Below are 21,526 nucleotides of genomic sequence, written 5' to 3'. Positions count from 1 at the left end.
GGTCATTCTGAATTCGGAGAGGGCGACCGGCCACGCGGCACTTCTGATGGAGACCAGCCTCCGGACCCACAGCTCCTTCGAGGATCCCGTGTGCGGGGACCGGCTGTCCCTCTTCCTTATGCCGCGCCACCGGGGATCCGAGACATCCTATGTGCCTTGGGTACTTTGAGATCTGGTCTACAAAGTGTTACCCGAGACTTGGGGTTCCGGCTGGACTCTATTTCCCTCTATATGCCCCCGGTGGGAAGAGTTGCTTTTCGAATGCAGGACATTGCGCCACATCCGCTTCCCGAATGCAGCGGAGTACCTGCCCGGGCACTCTCGGGGGTATTGCGAGTGCGTGCACCCGCTGATACTTCTGTGTCGATTGACCGGTTCGCGGATTTTGAGGAAGGTGGGTTTCTGAACTGCCCGGAGTCTCGTCCTTGGAAGCTAATCCTGGATACCTTGTGCTCTGCTGGTGACACTTATGACTTTCTCCTGATTCGGATGCTACCGCTTTGGCTGGCGGACGTTGGTGGCCTGTTGCAATGCATTGCCCCCCCTTCTATCATCGTCGCAGGCTTGGCATTAAGATGGACAGACTTTGTTGGACAGTATCCTTCTTTGCTGGGGCTACTTCGTTTCATTGTACTGTTCAAGATGGCGACCGTGCGGCTGGACTACATCGCTGCCCCCGTTCGGAGGGGCCAGGGTTGAGGCCGCTCCCTTATCATTGACTGTGGTGGCTGGTACTGCTGGGGCAGCGGGAGGTGGACGGTGGAGTTGAATATCGTTGCTTTGGGTCGGGGGCCGGGGATGGGCGGCCGAGGATTTCCATGCAAACTGGTTTGGACTTAGGTATATGACCCTCCTCCACACTTTCGTGATAACCTTTCTCCCCCCTTTTTTTTTTTTTCTCTCCCCTTTTTCTTTTCCCTTTTCGGGTTTTCTAGGGCGACAGGCATGCCTATGGGGGGGGGGGGCCGTGGCCTTCCGCTGCATGCTGGGTGGGGGTGGGGTGTGTTTTTTCGTTTCTCTTTGTCTCTATGGCCCGCTTTTTCTTTCCTTTTCTTTCTTTTTTATGTCTTAATATTTCTTCCTTTCTAACTTTATAGTTGGAGTCGGGGGTTTAGGTTCCTCGAGTGGATGGTTATTTGTGTCTTTTTGCTACATGATCCTGTTCATATTACTCGCTTAGTGGGTGGGTACCTGTGCCTTGATAGACTGCTTTCGGACTTATATCCTCTTGTTATGTTCTCATTGTTGCGCTGAATTGTAGGCTATTGTCCATATATGTGCATTGTATAGCGAATGATGTCGTACTGCTGCATTTAATCTGATTCCTCAATTTTATTTGAACTGGACGCCTCTCACATCCTGTACAACTGCGGCCGATTCTGATCGTCTAGCCTGATTTATTGTTGCTGGCATCGCTGGAGTTTCTAATGTCACGATCCTGTGATGCACGATGACTTGACCTTTGGAGGTTATTTCATGGCCTTCTGATCTTTATTTGATTTAAATGTGATTTTATCCTGATAACGTATTTTTTAGCTAATCCTCCGGTTGCAACTTTTGGCATTGCTGATAACTTGTTGGGTTAATTGCCCCCTCTTTGTGGACTGCGGATCGTATGGCGATATATTTTTCAACTATAAACTTAAAACTTAACCTGATTTATCCTGTGCTCAACGGTCACCTTTTCATATGTGTCATTTTGACCACTGGTTGGTCTTTCTCTGGAGACTGTTGAGCCGTTCTATGGTTACATTTGTGCTGCATATTGCTTTTGAGGCCGGCCACGATGGTTGTAGGCCCGTGTCTGTATGCTTTTGTGATTCAATAAAGGTTTAAAAAAAAAAAAAAAAAAAAAAAAAAGTCACAGGGTGAACCTGCCCAAAGGACCGGGTCCAACACATCCCCCTTCCAGCCAAAACGCAGGGTAGACCAATCACTACACTGGTGGCCTTCACTGCTTTGGGCGACAAAAACCACGGACACGGGCCTGCACGGCAGGGCCACCTTCCAGTTTTTTCGCCACTCTGAACCCACATAGATTTCCCTCAACAACAGCTCTCTGGCACAACTAGGATACCCCACTGGTACACACTAGTCATCCACAGCCAGGACCAGGCCTTAGGCCATCCAAATATTACAGGTCCTAACCAATCCACAGAGTGGGGGCAGTAACCCCTGGCACACAATAGCCAATCTCCACTCTCTCTCTCAGTGTAGCTACACTACCACTGATCCAACCACCTAGGGTCCACACCCCCAGGCTGACCATAGGTCACGGGCAAGCATGCCCCACCCTACCTCTACTCCACCAATGTTAGAACTGGGGGTCTCTAGTTGGCAGAGGTAAGTATCTTAGACCAAGTAGGGACCCTTGCTTCCAGTCAGGGTGAAGGAATAACCCTCACAGGGAAGCACTCACCAGAACACAACTCTCCTACCAGATCAGGACCTCACTCCGTCACTGGTCTACCACCTGGAAACGATTCCACTTCTGAGGTACAAAGCACACAGCACAGTCCCTCTTCAAGCAGGTGGGGGCACAGCACACAGCAAAGCCCCCTTTCCTCTACCTTAGTGGAAACAACAAACTGCAGGTGGGCCCCAGAACACACAGCAAGGGCTGCCCCCTCAGTCTCTTCAGCTGATCTACTTTGGTAGAGTTCCTCTTGACCTAGAAGTTTCCTAATCTCCCAACCTAGGATTTACACCCTCAAGTTGCACCGGGGTCAGAAGTACACCGTCCTTCTGCACCCCCTTCCAGTTCCATGATCACAGGCACAGTATGTCTCAGGCTAGACAGAACCCACGCCAGCGGCGTGTCAGCGACACACTTTCCTCGCACCGGGGTCAGAAGTAAGGACACCGTCCCTCTGCATCCCCCTCCAGAGTTCTGCACCCTCCCACATGGGAGCGGTACCCCTGGAAGCCAACAACCGGTCAGGACACTGACTACAGATGCCCTTCCCTCCAGGTCAGGCTGAACCTGAACCTGGCCTAACCCCTCCTCGGGGAACAACCTCCAGAGGCCCCCCCAAAAAAAAAAAAGGGTCAAGCACTCTAGACTGTCAAATGCCCAGCGAACCAGGACTTCTGCACCCTCCACTTGGGAGCGGTACTGCCCAACTCTAGGACCGCCGGAGTTCTGATTACAGACACTCCCCGTCCTCTAGACACAGGAAGATCCTCCTCAAATGACCTGCAAGTACAGCATAGGCCCCTGACCTGGCGCTCCCTTAGGGAACCCTCCAGGCCCAGAGACAGGGTTTCGGGCCAACGTGGGACACACCGTCCCACACTCACTCCACCTCCACTGAGACAGGACGCGAGCCCCTACACCCCTACCATCCTAATGGGACCTAGCTGGGCTACACATGAACCTCTTCACCTACACAGGATCATCAGATACACAAGCCACTACTTTTAGAATCACTCCCTAATGTCTCTGCACGACATCCAGCACACCGCCAGACATCCACCTTCTTGCCCAATGCCTCTGCAGGACCTCCTGCACACCACAAGAGGTACACCTCACGTGCAAGCTCCTTAAAAAAAACTCACACCAACTCCTCCAGTTCAAGACACCACTCATCCACACACTCCCCCTCCAGACTGGTGAGACAGTTCCTCACTGCCTTTGACTCTCAACCTGTCACTCTCTTACTAAGCACCAGGCACCATACTCTGGGAACTGGGAATGGGAATTCACGCACTGGACACATTTAAGCTGCCACCACTGGATCCTACCATACTGGGGAACCCAGACACACACACTACACTCAGGGAATAACCACCCTCCTGAGCAAGCAATTTCTCCTCCACCCTCCCTCTCTTCCATCTACCCACACAGGGACAGGAATAGGGATTGGACACTGGACCCAGCAAGGGATTCCTAACCTATGGGAACCTCCCCTATCTACTGGCGTCCCGCCCTGTCATTTTCTCTCATCTGCCACTAAACATAAAGCGCAGGAACACCATCTGAAAAGGACACTTTTGAGGAAAAACAAAATCAAAAACAATAATCCCAAATATGTGACTATCTGAAAAACGCAGAGTTTTTGTAATGTAGCCAGTTGTCGCTATGGCACTGGGCAAACGCAAGTCCAAATCCGCACCGCTGACCCACCAATGTTAGAACCGGCTATTTCTGGTAGGCTAAGGCTGATGCCAAAGCCAGGCAGAAACCACCATTCTAGTCAGGGCAAGGAAGTTACACGCCAAGATAACCCCTGCTCACCCTCTAGGTAGCTTGGCACGAGCAGTCTAGGCTAAACTCGGAGGCGATGTGTAAAGCATTTGCGTCAGCGCACAACAGCAACAACATACTAGGTACACCACAAAAGAGACTCCACACAAGGTTATATTAAAATAACTTTTGTATTGTCAAAACATATCAGATAGAAATCACACATTTACATTGTGCCAACTGGCACGGCAATATTCACAAGGGATTATTTACACAGGACAGGGCCCCATGGGCCACTGTCATACTCAGCACTTTTAGAAATAGAAATAGTACTTATAGAACTTAGAATAAAAGTATATAAAATCACTGTAACACAAAGTAACAGTTATAGGTCACATCCAGTAACTACTGGGAACAGGTAAGTACCACCTACGCAACCCTAAACCCCTTAGGAGACTGTCACGCAGGGGACCAGGACCTCACTAAGACCACCTGTACTAAAAAGAATAACCACCTAAGTATCACACAGCATTTAGGGGTCTAAGCAAGAACACATTACCCATGATGCATAAATATACATTCAGAGGAGTAGTAAAGAAAAACACATAATGCATAAACCTACATATTCAGCGGTGTTAAGAATAAAGCACATGATGCAATAAAAATACATTCAGAGGTACCAGAAAAATACAGTAGCGCAAAAGTCACATGATGTCTAAAAACATTCAGAGGTGCAGGAATAAAACATGATGCAAGGAAATACATTCAGAGGTGCAATAACCATACAATTGCGCAAAACCTACATAAGCCACCACCTGTGGCAGTCCCTAGGCCAACTGGCCTTGTTGGGGCTAGAACGCCCTGAGTCTCAATGTCAGGGGCCTAAACGATGCAGGGGCCCACTACTTGCTGGGCCCCTGGGAACACTCACAAGGGCCTAAACGCTGCAGCTGGCACTAAGTGCTGCGCAGCTGTGACTGGCCGGGCACCTCTGTGCCATCTCTATCCCTCTCAGGGACTCCTTCTCCATCTTGCGCCTAAACGGTGCAGCTGCCCACTAATTGCTGGGTTAGATTGTAGGAGCCACACAGGCTCTGGGCAACACTACACAGACGTTGGAGCCACACAGGCTCTTGACACAGCTGTGGGCCGTTGGAGCCATCTGGCTCTATAAATACACATGCCCCAAACGTTGGAGCTCTCAGGCTCTGGCTACCAAATAAAATGCGGCTTGGGCCCTCACTGGCCCTCTGAGTCACACAGGCTCTCTAGACAATTCTGCCCCCACGTTGGAACCACACGGGCTCTGGGCATCCCCTGCCCCACTTGCGGGAGCCACTCAGGCTCTGCAGGCAATGCCCCCATGTTGGAGCCACACAGGCTCGGCGTCACGTGGGGGCGACCCGCTGCTAACCGGGGCCGCCCTGACTCTGTGCCCCGAAGCGGCACCAACATCCAGCAATGCGGGCCCTCAAGAGCCCCTCGCGGCTCTGTAACCCTGGTGGGGCGACCCACTGCTATTCGGGGCCGCCCTTACTCGGTGCCTCGACCGGCACCCCACGGAGCTTCCTCCCCCGCAGCCCTTCACTCACCGGCTCTGCTGCGGGGAGGCTCCATCGTCGCGCCGCTCTCTGCGGCGTCCTCCCGGCTGCCGGCACTCTCTCTCAGCTTCCAGCAAGGCCGGTCTCCCTCTCCACACGGGAGACCGGCGACGAGGCAGCCAGGCTTTTCCCTTCTCTCGGGGCTCCCTCTTGGTCACGGGAGCCCCGCAACGGCTGCCATCTCCTGCCTTCCTTTCTTCTCCCCCCGGACTCCACGAGCGCTGGGCCAATCCCAGCGCGGCCTTCGGGACGAGCCTCCCGCTGACGTGCAACTTCCTCGGCCAGTCAACCAATCGGAGAGCGGCTCTCGGGGGCAGGCCTACAGCAATGGCCAATCAGAGCGCGGCTCCCACCGAGGAACGGCCAATCAGGTCGCGGCCCCTTCGTGGCTTCGTCCACGGCCCGGAGAGGGTCTTTCAATTAAAAATTAAGCGAGGTGGGCACTCGTAAATAACCAAATAATTACGGGCAAGAAATGTCAGCGCTTCCAGCGCTATCAGCGAACTAAAGCGCTCCTAAGCGCTAGAAAGTCCAGAAAGAGCGCCCAGGGGGAAGCTCAGCGCCTCCAGGCGCTAGAAACACCGTTCCAGCGCTATCCACAGGAAAATGCAGCTCCTCCATGCTGCCAAAGCCCCAGAGCTTCCCAGGGGGCAAAGCCAGGTCCCCCCATCAGCCCAGGCAGGCAGAGGGGTCCCCCAGGAGTCCAGGAAAGTCCATCAGGAGTCCAGGGGCTGGGCAGGACTCAGGGATTCCCCTGAGCCCAAGCAGCAGCACGCCCCTGGCAGATTCAAGTCAGAAAACAAGAACAAATTGGAAGGGAACACAGCCCCTTCTTATACACAGAAAAGGCTTTGAAGTCTTTTGAAGTCTTTGTGTCAGCGAGCCCCTAAGCCCTGGGTGTATCTGGTTTCCCTCTCCTGTCAGCCTCAGGTCAGAGGTGACAGTGGGTCATCAGGAGGGAGAGCCAGCAGGGGTGGGCCGACAGGCACAGCCTGGTTCCACCAGACGCTCTTTCCTCCCATCCCTGACAGCAGATGGGGGCCTTTCATCTACGGCTGACTCAGACCCCCTCCTCCGGGGCCCTGCAGACCCCGTCCTACTCACCAGACAGTCCATATACCAGCAGGCCCAGGCACTCCTGGGCCAGGCCCATCAGCCAATCACGTGCCAGCAGATTCACTACACAATTATGCCAATTTCTAAAAGTGGCGCTTCTAGACTAGACACAGCCATGCCGCATACACCATTCTGCAGCATTCCTTCTCACGACTTCACACATATCAAACTCGACCCTGCACTCCCCAAGCATCAGGAATCTACCATGGGCATACATATTCCCCATTCATTCCTATGGGAGGGCAGGTCACTCACCATCCATACACAGAGAGCACACGCACTTTACACTGTACCACAGTGAAAAAGTGCGCAGAGGCCTAAAATCACCAATCCAGGTTCCAAAAACAGGCTAGGAAAAAGCAAAAAAAGTCACAGGGTGAACCTGCCCAAAGAACCGGGTCCAACAGTCTTGAACGTCTCTGGTTTGCTAACGTTTGGTCAAAAACTGGAGGAACATGGGGAATGGTGGAAAAGAAAGGAAGGGCATAACCAAATGAATAATCCCGATAGTCATTTCAGATCATGGCCCAGTACCACTTAAGTTACACTGGTTGGCTAAGCAAAAGAAAAGTATAGATGGATCCTGCATACCACACTGTTAAGAGGCCCTATTTTGAAAGGTGAATATTCTCATATTAAAGAAGACTTTCAAACTAATGACATGAGGAAAGCAGGAGGGGTTTGGGATGCTTTTAAAGCAGTTACCAGAGGAGTGTGCATAGAATTGATAGTTGAGACCAAAAGAGTGAGGTGCAGAGTAAAGGAACAACTCCAGGAGGAAAAACGCAGAGCTGAACAGGAATATGGGGAAACACCATTACACAAATGTTTTAGACCCAAAGACTCATTCATCCTGGACCCCCCAAATGAAAACACATCGCCACCCACCCGAGAGACCTCTACTGGCTACCCATCCAGAAAAGATGTTGGTTTAAGATCCCCACACACACCTACAAAACCTGCCATGACCTAGGACCTGCCTACCTCAACCATCGACTGAACTTCCACCATCCCGCCAGACCCATGTGCTCCTATTCACTCACCCTCGCACACAATCCCAGCATCCGCAGCAGTGGCTGATGCTTCTCCTACATTGCTGCTAAGACCTGGAACGACCTTTCTCTCCAGCTCTCTTTCTGTCAGACTTCAGAAAGACTCATTATCTGGCTCTTCGACTGAAACACAGCACCCAGATACCCCTGGAGGTGACAGTGTTATGCTTTACAAATGCTGTTTTGTTGATTGATTAGGGGCGCACTCAGTAAAATAGCCACAAACAAGGCCAAACTCACAAGGATGTTTTGATTGTCATATGAAGCAAACTCAGAGGCATCGAAAAAGAGGACAATAAAAGACTTGCTAGGATAAAATCACAATTTACATGAAAATTGGGATTACATGGACACGATTTTTGATTTTTAAAAAGGCAACTTTTCATTAAAAAATAAATATATATATATACATACACAAAATATATATATATATCCCACAATTTTCACAACATTTTTTGATTATACCTAAAAAGTTTTTTAAAAAGCTATAGTTGTGAAAAAATCCTGATATGTACCTGCAGGTCGTGCAGTAAGGCAGGTCCTTTAGCCAACCCATGCTGCACGCAGCCAGAGGCCTTGTGCAGTGCTTAATGGGTACATGGCAAGAGAATGAAGAACATCATAAAACAGTCAAAGAAATTCACTGAACAAAACACATGTTAAACTTTATTTATGGTTAAGTGAATGTACACCTAGAAAACCACTGAAATTAGCCAGTTCTGGTAAGTAACGCGCACTATAGCTCATGCCACCCACAATGCTCAATACACAAAGAGCAATATGTGGAAGGCGCTGGGAGTTGTGGAGTGCGCTCCATAGCATAACTTCCAAATTTCATAGATTTTCCAGTGAAATATATCAGGAGGTGGTGGGTATCTTTATATGACAATTGGCAGATTAGAAGGATCCCTATCATGTTTGCTTGCCTGCAGTTTCAGGACAAAGTTCAGGTTCCCTGAGGCACATCGTAAAGGGGCTCTTGTACAATTGGCATTTCTTCACATAGCTTAAGTAGCTACAAACTCACCCATTGAAAGTGGAATGGTTAGAGAATCGGGCACCACACACAGCACAGTTTGACAATTGGTCTTCAGAATGGATGAGGAGGTGCCGGCCCAGTGACCCAGGTGAGCTCAAACCTCTACCACATTCTGGGCACAGATAGCTCTTGGGACTGCTGACAGCTGAGGAGTGCTGCAAAACAAACACATATTTTAACTAAATAAAAACAGGCGAGAACACAAAATAAAGGTTTCCAAGACCTCGTTGTAAATCTCTTCTGTAATACATACTGCTACTGGAGCAACACTTCCAAAGGAATGCCTCATGTCTAGTATGACTCTACAGTTTGAGAGGGGAAAAAATGGAAAATCCAGGGAAGATATTCCTACTGCACCCTCTTTAGTAGAATGCTGATTATACAAACAGTTCAGTGCCATATCTCTTTTCAACAATATGCACAATCGATGATCTGAATTACTGAATGTATATATATGTATGTATGCATACAGTATTTCTATATCGTAAACCTAGCCACATGGTAGCAGAGCGCTGAACATGGTTAAAGGCAAACTTAAAGTCAGCAAGTAGTAGGACAGGAAGCGGAGTTGCTGACAGTTAATGAATTGTGATGTAGTGTTCTTCAAAGAGGTGAGTCTTCAACTCTTTCCTAAATTGGAGCATCATTGAGGTCGTCCTAATAGACACAGGGCTATTATTCAAGATCCTGCGTGCATCGACAGAAAAGACCAGTTGTCTTGCTTTTTCTTTTTGACACTTCTTAATCTGCAGTCTGATGGTGTGTTGGCTGCAGGTAAGCCAAGAACCGCCACAGACGGTGAGCTTGTCTGAAAGATAGGGGGCAGTGCTCGTTGTGACGGCTTTGTAAATGATGCAGCTGATATTGAAGATGGGGCAGGCTGGTAAGGGGAGCCAATGGAGTTCCATCAGGGTGGGGTTGATATGATCATATTTCTTCAGGCCATGGATGTGAAGTGCTGCAGCTTCTAGGATGCCCCTTTAGGGTGTTGGTGGGGAATCTGGGAAGCTGTGGAGTAAGGCATTACCACCATCCAAATGCGAGAGCGTGATGGCTTAAACAACAGTTCTGAAGTTGCTTTCTGGATGAAACAAATTGACTTTCTTTAGAAGAGAGAATTGGTACCAGGCGTCTGTTTTTTTGTCAATGTGTTCCTTGGAAGAGGAGGTTAGTGTTCAGGTTGAATCGAAGTGATTTGGAATTCAGCGAGAGTTGTGGATAGAGGACATCAAGGTTCATGTCATTGAGCCAGGTTTGTACTGTATCTTGTTTCTTGTTTTTGGAAAATAACAGGAATTCTGTCTTGGTTGGGTTGAGCTTCAGGTAAGCACTGGACATTCAGGTCTGGATGATGCGCAAGCAGTGTTTGGGGCATTGGATGGCTGAATCAGAGGGGATTTTCAAGCAGAGTAGTGCGTCATCTGCATGTTGGTGAATCTTGGTGGTGGTATTTGTGAGTACAGGAGAAGATGACAGGAGAGGGTAAGGAACCCTAAGGGTTTTCACATGTGATGGGGATCTTTGGTGACTTGGAGGTGCCAATGCGAACAAACTGGTGTTGGTTGAAAAGATAGCAGGAGATCTACAGAAGGACATTGCCAGTGAATCCCATACAGATCCCCATATTGAATAAGAAATGGCAGTCTGCATGTGATTATGTTTACGTATTTATTTCTATACATATTAAATATAACAAATGATTCACCTAAACTTACTTTGTACCAGTTTGCAAACAATATAATACTAGGAGGAAAGTTTTTAATTCTTTCAGCTTCTTTATTGATTGGTTCGGCAAACCATTTACAATTTAAAACATAGCTAAATCGAACGATAAAATGACAGTAATAAATGTTAAAAACTGTGGATTTAAAATTACTTAAAATTCAGTGGACCATTATGGGCTAATAACGTTCTTACTGGAAGACATCGCTCTGGCTTTCTGATGTTCTGGACTCCGGTTTGATTATTGAGTCTATTAACTCGACCGCCATACTAAGATGGGGAGGGTTTAGATGTGGATATGGCTTCCAGTTGTTTTGACGCTTTATGGATGAATTTCGTAAGCCCAATGTTTAACTTGGTGTCGTCAGGGTTAAGAGCGGCCATTATTGCTTCGCGGCAAGATTGAACTCCCAACATGATACATTGTCCTCACAGCAGTGACCGTCTGGCCATGAGCAATGCAGGGCATGCACAGACAATGTGTTCCATTGTTTCAGAATGGTAACCACACAACCTGCATTCGGTTCTGCTACCTGGACGGCGCCATTCGGGAAGGTTCTTCAAAAAAGGCCAGTCACCCATCCTCAGCGCTAAAAACTTATTTTTCCAATAAAGTGCGTATGTGCTTGATAAGCAGAGTGGCTGAGCACCCACTTTGAAATTGGAGATTACTGCCCAAGAGTGTTTCCTCTTTGACAGTGTTGTCCTGTCTGAACGAAAGGATCACAATCTGTACGTTTTTTTAATGGCAGTCTTTAAAACCGGGTCGTGGGGGGGTTTGTTTCCCAGAGGTCTTTTACTCCTAGTAACTGGAAACTGCGGTCCAGACGTTGCCGATACTTATGGCTGGTCTGGTTTTTCTGTGTTTCCTGCCATAGTCGGGCCCCCAAGGTACCCACCCGGGCACGGCGCAGTCTATGAAATAGTTTAATAAATGCGCCTGCCTCCACTCCATGGTTGTCTTGTAGTCCCAGTTCAAGTCTCACTTGGGCTGGCGAGGTAGATCTTGACAATCGAAAAGTTCTTTTAAAAATGTTGTTTGTTAGTTTGTTAATTAATACGTTGGTTGTGCCCTTAGTGATCTCGTGCCCATACGTCAAGGAGTTAATTACCTTAGCCTTCATCACTTGCAGCATGGGAGTTAGGCTGGGACCTAGTAACTGTTTTGACAATTTTTCCGCGGCCGCTTCTAACGTCAAGGTTTTGGTTTTCAATGTTTCTTTATGCTTGGTAAAGGTACCTCTTGGTTCGAAAAAAATGCCCAAGTATTTATAACTGGGTGTTGATTCAAGCTTTGTGTCGTTGAAGTGCCACCTTTCTGTTGACTTTTTTGGCTTCCCAAAAGATATTGTTTTGGTTTTTGACAGGTTCAGTTCAAGGCAATTTCTTGTTGTGTTAGGTAGCAGTTCACCCAGTAGCCTTTGGAGACCCACTTTTGTGTGGCTTAACAGCACCAAGTCATCAGAGGTAAGTTACTTACCTGTAATCCTAGATTTCTTCTAGGTGAAACTCCATTAAAATCATAATTAATGAACGAACTGTGCGATTCATGTGCGGGGGCCCAGGGCACTTTAAAAAAAAATACAAATAATACACTTTTATTAAGAAAGGTAAATTAGCATAGTCAATTTTAATTTTAAAAAGGACAGTACATTAGTAAAAGTGACAAGAAAACCTCTTTCACAAACCTGTTTTAAAGGTAAAATGAGAGAAAAGCAGGGCAATGTAGCTGAATTGTAGCCCAGAAAGGGTGGAAAACTGATACTTCTCCTTTAAAGAAGCACAGATCTGCAGTATCTCATCGTGCCCTGTCACTAGCAGTTGCTCCAGTTCTTTTGTATGGAGGCAAGATTCTGCCCAAAGGCCAACAATGTGTGTCTGCTTTTGCTGGGGGTAGGAAGGGTTGCTTATGATGTATATTCCTGTGAAGGAGAACTAGATTAAAGGTAAATAAACTTTCCTTCTCCCTCAGAGGCAGAAGAGGAAGAGAATTATAGAAGACGCTGAATATTTATCATAAAAGATTGCTAAGTGAGGCTAGACCAACTTGAGCATCACACTGGAGTGTCCAGTAAAGTTTTGGATTAACGTCTAGGTAGCTGCCTTGTGAATGTCTGCCTCAGGACTGTTTCTTAACACTACAGTAGTAAAATATACAAATCTCTGATGAACAATTTACCAGACTTATTTACAAGAGTCAAAGAAATATGGGAAAAGAATATGGACCAAATAGAAGACGGGAAATGGGAAGAGGCAAAATGGGCTCATGAGGTAGCAATAAAAGGCAGATTCTGACTGGTGCACTTCAAAATACAATCAGACCTTTGTTTGAGGGGAGGTGGAATGGTGGACCTTCATCCACACATGGTGGGAATGTCCCAAGATTTCCAAATACTGGAAGAAAATAGGCCTACAACTACACAAACGGAAGTAACTATTAACTGTAATGTCAAATAAAAGGTTACATACATGTAGTCCTGATTCAGCATCGGAGTAATCTTCATTGAAGTCATAAACGCTTGCATAGTTCCCTGACATTTACGTGGACTATGGAACACCATTAAAAAGTTAATTTTCTTTGAAACAGCATCAAACACATGTCTTTATCCATGAATCTTTAAAGTATATCTGTTGAATGGAAGACTGCAAGCAGGGTTCGTTTTTCATGAAAGCTCTGTTAAGAAACTACCATTTCAGATATTAAAAAACTGCATTGTATCATCTTTCAATAGAGAACAAAACACAATGGTACAATAAGGTGAGGGACATGAATGTAACAAGAATTGGCATAGCCAATAGGTCTCACCTTTGGGACCTTATAAGTGTTTAGCCATGATGTTGTTGCACCAAGGATATTGTGCTGGATAACTAAACACTTGTAAGGTCCCAAAGGCGAGACCTATTGGCTATGCCAATGCTTGTTTTTCATACGATTCGGGTACACAGAACATCAATGCAATCTATGGGAAGATAGGGCTCCATACTGAGCTGAAAGAGTGGCCAAACTTTGGTAGATATGCCCTTCTATTAATCAATTAGAAAGTTGCCATTTTTAACCATATTCTACTCTAGAAACCGAGGCAACAGATCAGGCCAATGAAAAAGGACACTACCTCTTTAGTACTAATTTAGGAGATTTTGACTCTTCCCTACTTTCTAATGTAGTGCATTTGCCTATGCATCACTTGCTTAGCTAACCACTTCATCATCAGGAGCAGAAATGCCTCTCTCTTCTATTGGCATGTGTTTCAAATTAATTGCTTCAAGAACAATGAAGTCTTATGCTATCTGTTTCCCCATAGTATGGAAAGCAGTTGTGCACGTGATCACAGCTTGGGGGACAGATGTGTACTATTGGTCTTGACCATTCTTTGTAGTGCTGTCCAATGCATGGGGTTGCTCCTATGTAAGACCCTCCATTGTTTGGTACCACCTCAGGTATAGTGCTATGGGCAATCTTTTTGATCCAAGTAGGCAGAGATCGGAATTCCTGCTCCAATGTGAGTGGGATGATTCACCACTGGCAAAACCATCCTGAGTCAAACATACCTATGCCTTGGTTTCTGCCTTGGTTTCTCCTGAAGCACACATATGATCCATAGTACCAACTAATGTTTGCTTGTTTCTCTGCCATAAGCTGATAGCAAAGTTTAGTTATTCCCACTAGTGAGATAAAACTATCTCAGACAGCTGTTCTAAAAATTGTGATAAAGATAAACAATATGTGCAGTTAACACAATCAAGTTATATAAGTCTACACACTAACCTTTGAGAGTAAAAAAGGAATACATGTTGATTGAGCACTGGAGGCATACATGAACTCGAAGTAATGTACACACACATATCTGGTCCATTGAGGTCATTGCTGGAAGTTGGGCCAGTTGTTCAGATAAGGGCATGAGTTGCATTCAAGCCAAAATGGTCCTAGTTAGCAAGTGAGAGGGGTATCCTGCCTTAATTGCACGTAAGGTACGTCTCTATACCCTGGACGGGATCGACAAAAATGCCAGAGGTAGGTGTTCTGCCATGGGCGTCACATCATTTGACCCCAATGACAGAACAGAAGGTGCATCAAATGTCAAAATGGAATACTAATTCTACCACAGAAAGTGCACACAAGATGATGCCTACTTGACACATAATTTAGCAAATCACATCGCATAATTTGGGCCTCCATTGCCTCATAATGTGAATGGCCTGCATATAGGGCATTAAAACCTCACGTAAGCAAACAGAAAATATAAAAAATAAGTAAAGCAAATGTATGGCACCCAAAAAGAACCGAAGGAGGCACTATAAGCTAACACTATTACAAATGAAACAAGTAAAGAAAATAAAGCGGCCCTCCCGAAGTGCGTGCTAAAGTGCCAGGTCACCCAAAAGTAATGCAGCCCAGAAGATCGGGTCACACCAATTAAACCATACTGCACAAATCGTAAAGCCAGTAAAAGCCTTTCAAGTGGCCATCGAACTGTCATTTTATTTTGAAAAATGAATGTAGGTTTGGCGTTATTTTTTGTTTACGTCTACCCAAATTACAATATTACTGGAGAGGGGCGAGGAGTTGGCCTAACGGCTAGGGATCACGACCTCGGACCGGAGGATGGGGGTTCGAGTCTCGGTAACGACGCCAAACATCCTGTGATTCTGGGCAAAACACTTATCTCCCCGTGCCTAACAAAAACAAATCAATGTTATCTAGAAATAAACAATAAGGTTAACCCCTCTGGCCTTGAGTTTTAACTTTCCTACTGCCTACAATGGCATGGATGATTTCGATGATTTCTTCAATAAAAAAAGCAATACACCCTGAGCTATCCCGGTTCAGTTCGGGTTTATGTACATTAATGTGAGGACTGAATACATAGAGGAGAAATGAGTAACCCAACCTCTAGCGAAAGTAGCGTTTTAATAATCCGAACACTACATTAAACCAGGGAGGTGTAGTTTTTGCAGGTAGACGACACTGAGCATCCGAATATAGCATTAATGAGTAAAAGGCTTTGTGAATCAGGCTCAGAGAAATTAGTTCTTCTGTTTACATGCAAAGTATGCAGAGGCAATTGTTAGTGTAGGCTGATGTGTTTTAAGCCTGGCCCTTAATTACATTGGCCAGGCCCCTTTGAGAGGTCCCCCTATTTTTTTCATCCCATTTAAAGCCCTGCTCCTGAGGTTATTCATACTTAAGGTATGATTTAGTGAACTTGGATTGCCCCAGAGATAGGGAAAAGCAGTGCTTAGTCAGTTAGTATTGTGTATGGTAGAGTCACCGTCATTCTGTTACAGACTATGTCGGTAGACAAAAAGTGCCACGGGAAAAACAATTAAAACTATGTTGCAGTAAGGGCGGACGTAACTTACCAAAGCGTTTTGTAGTCTGCGGAAGGAACGGGAGCAAAACAGAGAGTAAAAAGTCTAATATGGTCCTTACCCTATAATTAACAGTAAGTGATTGTACAGGTGTACAGTGACTTATGGCGATCTAACCTGTAGGCGCAAAGAACATAAACAAAAAGTGCTGCGAGATAGAGTAGAAAGGTAGGGAGTGCAAAACTAAACTTGAAAATCTAATGTTGCCAGAGAGATTGTAACTGCTAATGCGTCCTGTCTGCGTGAGTGCTTTCTTTACAGAAGTGCTTCAGAATGTCGTGAAAATTCAATTGTTTAAAACAGTAGACATTAAAATGAAAACCGGGAAGTAGTGGTGGCCGGGCGGGGCGGCCTTCCTGTAAGGATGGTTGGTGTAGTGCACCCTTGAGATTTTGGTGTGCGATGAAGTTAGCCCAGATTGGGCCTGAGAAAGACTTCCTGTCGTGGTTTGTATCTATCCAAGATACGGGAACGGTCTCTGCTGTTGTATTTATAAAGTAGTGAACACGTCTCATGGTGCATATAAATAATAATGTCTACGATCAAACGTGTCTCGTGCCAGAAACGAGGGGCCTGGCATGGTATGAAAGAAGTCATATTGGAGACAAAGGGAGTTGCAGCGAGGGGCGTGGCTTGGATGCTGAGGCGGCCGGCAGCGTGAGCGCCGAGCTCCGCTAAGGGACCCGGCATTTCTCCTGGAAATCGACCCCCTAGACCCCCCCACGTAGCCACGAGGGTCGGGGAACCGATGGGCAGCTGGCCTGGAGTGTTCCGGTACCGTGAGGCGGCGGATTCGGGGATTGTGGAGTGAACCCCAGGGCCGCGCCGATCACAAAGGCAGCTTCAAGATGGCGGCGCCACCTTCCTGAGAGGCTCCTAGATGGCGTCACCGAGGTCACGGGCGGCTGACCTGTTCTGCACTGCTGGGCGACTTGCATCTCGAAGCGGAACGACACAGGCGGCAAATACGGGAGAGCTGTGGCGGCGCATCGACGGGATTGCCGGGAACATCGGGTCGGGGACTCCTACCCCGACCAGTACGGGGTAGGCCAGTACGATCGGCTCCAGACGAGAAGCGCTAGGGGCAACACGGCGGGAGCGATAGCTGTGTGGCAGGGGGCGGCCAGCGCCGGCTGGCGCTTTGGGGCCGACCGTTGATGTGACTGCACCACGAAGGCCCGTAATTGAAATATAGAGGCCAGGCCCCTCCATTCCCTTTCCCTGTGTGAGACCTATCTTGCAGGTCAGTGCCCCTTTAGGGGGCGACTGAGGCCCGGGAGAAGACTGGTGAATGCGGGCTCACTCTGATCTGCTGAGCGGAGGGCGGCATTTGTTGGGACCGAGAGCCGCAGAAGTCGCCGGGCGGCCCTGGAGAGCCGCGGGCTGTGCACTGGCGGGCAGCGACGGGTGGCGGGCCTCTTGTTGGGCCGGGGGCCCCCTAACTCGGAGCCATATGGGAAGAGCCTCGTGAAGGCAGAGGCGAGCTGGGCGGACTGTGGAGCTGACCGTAAGGGAGCCTGCGCCCGGGTAGGGTTGGACATACGTCCGCCTGGGACTCACGGTAGGGACGGGGCATTTCACTTGGAAACTCGATGGCACCCTCTGCGGTGACAGGAACACTGGTTTGGGCTCGGGGGGACATTGGCTGAGCGGTCTGGCTGCTGTTGCCCTGTCGGGACCAGCGCGGATCCCGCGGTGGAGTGGAGGGGCTCGCTAACGGCGCTACACGGGCCGGTTTTGGCGGGCCAGGAAGAGCAGAGAAGGGACGCCTCTTAGACTCCTCTGTCCTGGGAGCGGACCCTTGAGATCACCCAACACACATCGGGGGACCCCACGGCGTGGGCTCTTTGGAGGACTCCGATGGTTGACGTCATGGGCAAGCCCCGGGGGAGGAAGGAAGAGGACCCACAACCCTCTGACGCCGAATCCCCGCCCCAAGATGACAGGGAAACGCATGGCTTCCCGAAAAACCCGGGGCTCCAACTTCAATTGTATAAGATTCTGGCTGCCATTGCGGACTCTCGTACCGCCCTGCAACAGGACATTGCGTGGGTGGCAACGGGGCTGGGCCTGCTGCGGGCTGATCATTCAAAGTTACCGGACCGGGTGAAACAAGTAAAGGACACGATCCAAGAGATCGAGCCTGCGTAAACCGCACTGACCGCAAAGATGGCAAGCGCTTTGGATCGAATTGCGGTGCTGGAAAAGTGGGAGGAGGATGCAGAAAGAAGGAATAGGCGGAACAACATCCGAGTGGTGGGATTGCCGGAAAAGATAGAAGGATCAGACATGGTGCGCTATCTGGAAGACTGGCTCAGAACGGTGTTGGCCCCTGAGGGATTATCGGCCTTCTATACCCTGGAACGCGCGCACCGTGTCCCTGCCAGACCTCCGCCGCAGGGGCGCCCTCCACGGCCGGTGGTGGCGCGGCTGCTGCATTTTAGGGACCGAGACTTGCTTCTTCAGAAGGCTCGCACATACGGCCCTTTCCAGGTCGACAATAGCAGAGTTACTCTATTCCCGGACTACTCCTTTGACACTCAGCGGCGCCGCATGTCCTTTCAGGCTGTCAAGAAAGAATTGCGCGCAGAAGGGATCCATTACTCTCTGTTATTTCCGGCCAAGTTGCGCATCGCCCTAGTTGGGAAAACCTGCTTTCATGACACACCAGAGGAAGCGTGGGCATGGCTGGAATCCTACAGGGCCGGCAAAGACGGTCGGGAGGTGGAAGCGCGGGAGTTGTCTAGAGACTCTCAACCCCGCAGATCGCAGCGACTGTGGCGCCGACGGCGGGGTTTACGGAAGCCATCGACCTCACAAACGGAAGTGGAGCACAGGGGAGTGCTGGAAGCGGTGTCGGTGATATCCGGGGAATTGCTGAGGACCTCGCCGAAGGGCTCGGACCTGGAAAGTGATAAAGGCCAATCGGAGGCAGAATCCTCTGCGTCGGACAGTGTACATCTACCGCCGGTTACACCGGGAACGGCGGACGGACTGCTGGATGAGTAAACTTTGCAATCTTAATGGGACTGGGAGTTCTGATATGACTAGATGTAGCAAAATGATTATCATTGTTGGGGGATCCCTATAGTGCGTTGGATGTACGGAATAATGGGACCCTGGGCTGAGTTTGAATAGACGAGGAATACGGCAGTAAATGTGGGGGGTGATGGGGGGGCTACATTTTTGGGGGGTCCTGGGGCGGACACTGGGTGTGGTTTTGATTATTCGCAGGTTACTTGCTAGGCTCTATCCAACCCCACCGGATGGTCCCAGTTAGTCTGCCTTAACGTCGTTTGAGGCACATTGTTGGGTTAGTTTGGATGGGATTCACTATGTTGGTGCCCGTTCTTGGGGGGGAGGGAGCTGTTGTGGGCGGGGTGGGATTGTTGGGGGACGGGATTGCCTTGCTTGGGGGACAACGCCTGCCGGCGCGTCTAAGCGGGAACGGAGAGTTCCGGTGTTTTGTGCATCTGTACTATGGGCCCGTTACCTGATGTGAAATGTGTGACTTGGAATGTGCGGGGACTACACTCAATGCAGCACAGGTAAAAAAGTCCACTCCTATTTGGTGCGTAGGGACGTGCAGATAGCATTCCTACAGGAAACCCATTTGACTAGGGCAGAAGGGGTAGTGCTACAGCGTAGATGGCGGGGACAACTGTATTACACTACTTATTCCGATTTTGCGTGAGGGGTGTTGTTCTGGATTAGAGCTGGTGTCCCTTCCAAATGACTGACCAACTGATAGACCCGGAGGGACGCGACGGGGCGGTTAGAGTGCGCCTAAATGGACGGGAGGTCACCCTCTGCAGCATTTATGCCCCTAATGTGGAGCAGGCGTCCTTCTTGGAGCGCTTGTCTGACGCCCTAGCGGCTTACTTCACGAACCCGGTACTGATGGGTGGGGACTTTAATTCCATTGCGGACGTGGTCATGGACAGATCCCACCCACTGCTTTCTGGGGCCCGATTCATAAATTGGCAAAAATTAGGACCCAGTGGCAGGATCACTGGAGTTTTGTGGATGTCTGGCAGGCACAACACCTGGGTGAACGAGATTATTCGTACTTCTCTGCGTTAAACGATTTGCATGTGCGGCTGGACGCGATTCTGTGTAGTCCCGGTCTGGCTGCTATGGTAACTAGTAGCGAGTACTTATCGCGCACCATCTCGGACCACAATCCACTGCTGGTGAGTTTTTGTTGGGCAGCGGAGCGCCCTGCTATTCCGACCTGGAGGTTGCGCCCGGAGTTGCTGAAAGATCCGGCCTTCCGAGCTGAGCTGGGCACAGGGATTGAGCAATACTTCGCTGAGAATGAAGGCACAGCTACGACAGCCGCTTTCAAGGTGGTGACCCGCGGGTTTTGTATTACTAAATGGGTGAGAGTACGGAAACTGCTATTGCAAGAACTTGAGGCTGCTGAGGAGGCCCTTAGAGTGGCTGAGCGCGACCACTCCACTGCCCCGGAAGCGCGAGGCACGGTCCAGGACCTGAAGGAAGCGGTGGCAGTCGTGGTGGAGCGCTTAAGGTGCTTCGACCACAGAGCATATTTGGCTTGTGTACACGCTGAAAGAGATAAAATGGGCACCTTGCTGGCGCGGTTGGCTAACCCCGTCCCTAGATGCGTCCCTATCCTGGTGCTAGTCTCCTCATCGGGGAGATTGGAATATGCGCAACATCAAATTAATTAGCTGTTCCGCTCCTTTTATGCTGAATTATATACGAGCCACCTGCACACCGGGGAGGCGGAAATACAGGCGTTTTTAGAGAACCTGAAGCTGCCTACCGTAGGGACGGAACAAGCGGAATCCCTTCGACAGGATATATCGCTTGCTGAGATCCGTTGTGCCATTAAACAGCTGGCACGCAACAAAACTCCGGGCAGCGATGGACTGCCCATTGAGTTCCATTTAGATTATATTGATGTCCTGGCTCCTAGGTTGTAGTTGATGTATAGAGAGGCCATTTTTTCACAGGACAAGAGTCCCTAGACAATTGAATTATTAACAAAGAATAAATATAGACTAAATAGCAACTATATTCATTGTCCAGCCGGACAGTATTTAATTTTTGATAAAAAGAATTCACAGGTAATATGGTGTGATACAAGCAGGACACCAGCCGATGCCCAACTAACACACACAGAAGAAAGACAAACAAGGAAATACAGGCAATTAAGGTAGTCTGTGTACCATAGTTCACAATCAGACAGTACAAACAACGCACTATTGCTTGCAAACAATGGCATGATAAATATGCATTACAGTACGAACAATGGTCCTATAGGTTATTATATGTGTCGGGGAACTGCATTTATGTACACATGCTCAGTCATTCTCATGTTTGTTGTTTGTGTTGGAAAACAATAAAAAGATTTTTTTTTAAAAAGGGAGTTGCGGCGTGTGAAAGTCATGTTGGAGACGGGGGATTGTAGCAT

General features: G+C 48.6%; 1 protein-coding gene across 6 annotated transcripts in view; it reads right to left on the bottom strand.

The window, feature by feature from the left end:
* ZNF821 (zinc finger protein 821) overlaps positions 1-21,526 on the bottom strand; it is a 169,572-nt gene that overhangs the window by 19,166 nt on the left and 128,880 nt on the right. For all 6 annotated transcript variants that reach the window (XM_078669671.1, XM_078669673.1, XM_078669676.1 and 3 more), the window contains one exon: positions 8,983-9,149. In XM_078669671.1, coding sequence (XP_078525797.1) covers positions 8,983-9,149 — 167 coding nt within the window. The remainder of the gene's footprint in view (positions 1-8,982; positions 9,150-21,526) is intronic.

The sequence above is a fragment of the Lissotriton helveticus genome, chromosome 12 (genome assembly GCF_964261635.1).
Source record: "Lissotriton helveticus chromosome 12, aLisHel1.1, whole genome shotgun sequence".
Classification (NCBI taxonomy): domain Eukaryota; kingdom Metazoa; phylum Chordata; class Amphibia; order Caudata; family Salamandridae; genus Lissotriton; species Lissotriton helveticus.
This window is presented reverse-complemented; position numbering and strand designations above follow the sequence as displayed.